General features: G+C 39.6%; 1 protein-coding gene across 1 annotated transcript in view; it reads right to left on the reverse strand.

Moving 5' to 3' along the window:
* fcho2 (FCH and mu domain containing endocytic adaptor 2) overlaps positions 1 to 5,152 on the reverse strand; it is a gene marked incomplete at its 5' end in the record, with an annotated part of 149,371 nt that overhangs the window by 14,924 nt on the left and 129,295 nt on the right. Inside the window, 2 exon segments of the mRNA XM_037692381.1 lie at positions 3,044 to 3,176; positions 3,782 to 3,937. Of these exon segments, the coding sequence (XP_037548309.1) occupies positions 3,044 to 3,176; positions 3,782 to 3,937 (289 nt within the window).

Raw genomic sequence — 5,152 nt, forward strand, 5'->3', positions numbered from 1 at the left:
ATATATATATATATATATACATATATACATATATATATATACATATATACATATATATATATACATATATACATATATATATATATATATCCAGTATATTTACTGAAATGATCTTTTCTTCTCAGAGCCGTCACAGTTTGATAAATTCCTGGAAACAGTACAACTTACCTCAACAACATTTAACAATTTGCACAACATGGCAACATATCCTCCCACCATCCTCATCTTATATTGACTTTTATCTTCTTGTATTTTATTTACGACTAATTGTTTTTCCCTTTTAATGTAAATAAAGCATTTGTGCACCTCAACTAATATATAAGTCATTTTAACTCTGTCAGTTTTATAAATATTGAGCTAAACTTTAGAGTGGTTGTAGCTGAGATGTAATCCACGGGGTGATGTGCATTGCTTCAAATAATCATAAAGTGTTTGATGATCGCGGTTGCTTGTGTTAATGTGTTGCAATCTGATGTTTTAGTTTGATCCAAATTCTAACAGGTTCACACACAAAACCCACTATGGGCTTTTGTTTTGAATATGAGAAAATGACATGTTGATTATTAATGAAACTTGAGGTTCAAACAGACTCAAATACAAACATTCATCCATTATCTTTAGCCGCTTCTCCCTTTTTGGGTCGCGGGGGTCACTGGTGCCCCTATCCAGCCATCACTGTGTGAAAGGCGGAGGACACCGTGGACTAGGGCAGCACGATATGGACCAAAATTAATATCTCAATACTTTTAAGATAAATTGCGATATAGGACATATATCTCGATATTCAAATATCTGCTAAGTTCATGGAACAAACCAATGCAGACATGTTCCTGTTTTTAGTATTTTATATTGTTTTATAATGTAGCTGTTTTTGTTTAATTTTTTAATATAATTTTCTTCCATTTATATTTTCAATTCATATGTTTTCTTTTATGATTGTCTACTGTTGTCATCATTATTTATTAAAAACAGGTCTCTCTTGTAAAAGAGTCCTGAGGCTCAATGAGACTAACTTGTATAAATAAAGGTTGAATGAATTAATTTTTTTTTTCTTTCCATAAAGTAATAACAAAAATATATTTCTGAGTCAAAGCTTTGTCCCATTTGTCACACAGGCACATTTATTAACAAACATCTGTAACTCTACTAAATGTCTAAAAACTAAACTATTTACCGTACAAATATTAAATAACAATCCTCTTGAGCTGCGCCGCCTTCACAACGTTAGTGAGCGTGAGTGAAGCAGCACTTCACTGTGTGAAGTTGGACAGGCAGTAAAGAACTACACATATTTTCAAGTCTTACAATGAGAGGTGCCGCAACGTTAATGAATCAGCAGCTTATCATATCGCTGAAGACTCGGTCCTTAGCGGCTAACAAGACAGCTAACTTTAGCCGTCTTGTTCCACAGTTGAGACTGGGACCGTGTGTTCGATATGATAAGCTGCTGCTTTATTAATGTGGCGCTACCTCACAGTGTTCCTCTCATAAAGCACAGCACGGCTAATAAACGAGTTCTGACCCACGGTTTGTTTCAGGAAAGGAGTCTGAAAACACCTGAAAATAACTTATAGCGCTGTTTTAAATGGTGAAAAAGATTCGTAGTTCTGACCTTTGTCGGGACTTGTTTTCAGCGTTGTCTACATAATTATTTTTCTGCTGCTCATCTGACAATTTAAATCCAAACCACCTCCAAATAACAGCCATTGTTTTTCTTGTTGTACAGCAGCTAAGCTGCTCTCCTGTTTAAGCCCCCAGTATACTCCCGCGTACGTCCATACGCGGAGATACGCACGTACGCACGCGGAGGTACGAGCGTACCCCCCAGGGCATGCCCGTGCAAAGCTCAATTTTTACGACCGCGTACGTGGTGTCGCACAATAAACTGCCCAGCGACGGACTGTTTTGTATGCGACACCAATGTATTAATTCTCCTTCTTCATCTCTGATCTGGCCTTTTCTTTTGTTTTTTTGCCAAGAGACAGAGATCTCTTCCTCCCCCGTTGATGCCATGACTGAAATGGTGAGAAATGAAAGAATTTGTCATGAGCGAATTATAAACTCAGGTCCAGTGTGGCTGCGAGAGGGTCTGGAGACTACCTGGTGGGCTGGTCTGATGTGTGGGCTGCAGAGCCAGCGCCTCCTGTTTTTTTTTTTAATCTTTTTTACTAACAACATATAAACACAGAACACTGCTGCGGCTGAGGCTGCCAGCTCTCTTTTTTTTTCCGACCTGTCAATCAATCCAGTAGGCCTGTCAGCAAATGACCAATTGGCAAACTCAATTTGTCCCGAAGGTAAACGCCCCTTGTCTGTGGAGCTGACCGCAGCTGCTCAGGGTGTACGCTCGAGTAGGAAGTCTGAACCCTCTGCGTACAGTACACGCGTACGTACGCGTGAACGGACGTACGCGGGAGTATACTGGGGGCTTTACTTGTTGTGTTAACTCCCTCCCATCTGGAGAAGCAGGAAGTGGGGGCAGCGTGCACGGGTGAAGTGCTGTGTTTGTATTCAGAAAGGGAGAGGGAGGGGCTGTGTGAAGTTGGAGGCGCAGACAGGAGAAAAAGAACTACACAGATTTTCAAGTCTAATAATACTCGATGGTTGTGATAGAGCCATTTTAACCACCGTAAATAGAAAATCTCGTGATACATCACTCAGTCCTACCCTGACAGGTCTCCAGTCCATCACAGGGACATATAGAGATAAACGAGACAAACAACCATTCACTCTCTCTCTCACACCTAGAGACAATTTAGAGTTACCTATCAGTCCAACATACATGTTTTTGGTCTGTGGGAGGAAACCCAACAGTACTATTCAAATAAACAGTGATCTGAGCAGAAGAACCAAAAATACATCTGACATAAAAATATACATTCAACACTGCTTTTGTCCCCTCCCCACTTCCCCAGCTTTATGACAATACTCTTTTGTTACTCAGAATCAGACTGTAAAGTTAGAAAATATGCTTCTACAAATAATCTTCAACCCATGTTGTTTTGTCTGGGTGAAGTTCTGAGGTTGGTGTTGGCTGACTGACCTGGTACTTTAAGATGTCCACGTTATAATAGGAAGCTAAAGGGTTCTGTTCTGACGCTTTTCTGAGGTAGGATGTCAGTGCTTGCATGTTGAACCAGAAGTCCTTGGAATCTGAGTCACTTTGGGAAGAATCACTGGATAAAAGGCAAACACACACAAAGAGAGGCTCAATTATTCATCACCCTTCTTGGCTTGGTGTGTAAAGCTCCAATAGGTTGGAAAAAATGAGCCAGTTAAATTCAACCAGCTACTAAATCATGAACTGCAGTTGATTCAATTAGCCCAGCTTTATGGTTTCAGAATAACTGAGAGGAACCAGAGCGAGAATCATGAAACATCAGAAAAGAAACAATTATGTCCTCCTTTTTGGAAAAAAATAAGCTTTAGAACAAAACTGAGAAACTTAAAACTTTAGTGAGAGAAGCCTTACACAGGAGGTGGAATACTTTCACCTTTAACTAATGAGGTGAGAAACACAATAATATGTTAAACGACTGAAGTGTTGAATGAAGCACATGCTATATGAAGTGAGTTTTTGCTCTTTCTATAGACACCTGTCTGTGGAAAATACTTCCCTGACAACTTAATGATAGCTTTATGTCAGATGACTAAGTAAATTTCCTCTCAGTGGTGCAGAGAGCATTTTCTGGTATTTTACACTCATGACTGACTCCCCCTCGCTCAGTCTGAGCCATGACTCTGTCATTTCATCAGTTATTTGTGAAAACGCTCTCCTGACCTGTATAAAAGCTGTTGGTTGGGGAGGATCTGCTCCAGCCTGCTGGTGTTCTTCAGTTTGAAGGTGAGGACGGCTGGGGACGGGTTGGAGGTGAAAACCTTGATGATGCCCATGGGGAATGATAACGTCACGTCTCCTGTGATCTTCACAATGCACCTGTGGAGCGCAAACACATTTCTTTATTGAAAAACTTGTTTTATATAAGCAGTAGGTTAAATTATAAAAGTTGGATTAAAAACTAGAGAAGGGCGATAGTGTAAAAATGTGAACTTATTAAGACAAACATGCTAAGAAACAGCGTGAATGTTTGGGTGAAACTGAAACTCCATAAAAATGAAATCCATTACCTTTTTACAGCACAGAAGAATATGCTGTGTGACAGATGTGAACTATTGTCAACAAACTAAAGCACAGAGAATGAACTCTTGTTTACTCTGCATGATAAACACATTAGTTTGTAAACAATAAGCTTTTATTGTTCTATTGGAATTTAAACTGTCTGAAAATCTAAATGCGTGTGCACAGTGATTAAAAATGTAAATTATAATTACATAAAAAGTAGGTCAAATAAAAAAAGATAAATATCTTTAAGCTTATTTTTAAATATATACTTACTGGCATGATAAAAAACAACTAATTACTCCAAAGAACCAGTTTGATTTGAACATGCAGCCCAATGATGGGTTTGTAAACGGTTTAATTTACAAGATGCTGCATACAGATATTACACCAGCATGTGGGGACGTACAGACGTTACACTAACATGTGGGGATGTACAGACGTTACACTAACATGTGGGGACGTACAGACGTTACACTAACATGTGGGGATGTACAGACGTTACACTAACATGTCGGGATGTACAGATGTTACACTAACATGTGGGGACGTACAGACGTTACACTAACATGTGGGGATGTACAGATGTTACACTAACATGTGGGGATGTACAGACGTTACACTAACATGTGGGGATGTACAGATGTTACACTAACATGTGGGGATGTACAGACGTTACACTAACATGTGGGGATGTACAGATGTTACACTAACATGTGGGGATGTACAGACGTTACACTAACATGTGGGGATGTACAGATGTTACAATAACAAGTGGAGACGTACAGATGTTACACCGGCATGTGGGGACGTACAGACGTTACACTAACATGTGGGGAGGTACAGATGTTACACCAGCATGTGGGGACGTACAGACGTTACACTAACAGGTATAGACATATAGATGTTACAATAACAAGTGGAGACGTACAGATGTTACACCAGCATGTGGGGAAGTACAGACGTTACACTAACATGTGGGGACGTACAGATGTTACATCAGCATGTGAGGACGTACAGACGTTACACTAA

Source organism: Nematolebias whitei, chromosome 18 (genome assembly GCF_014905685.2).
Source record: "Nematolebias whitei isolate Nwh7 chromosome 18, NemWhi1, whole genome shotgun sequence".
NCBI classification, from domain to species: Eukaryota; Metazoa; Chordata; class Actinopteri; order Cyprinodontiformes; family Rivulidae; genus Nematolebias; species Nematolebias whitei.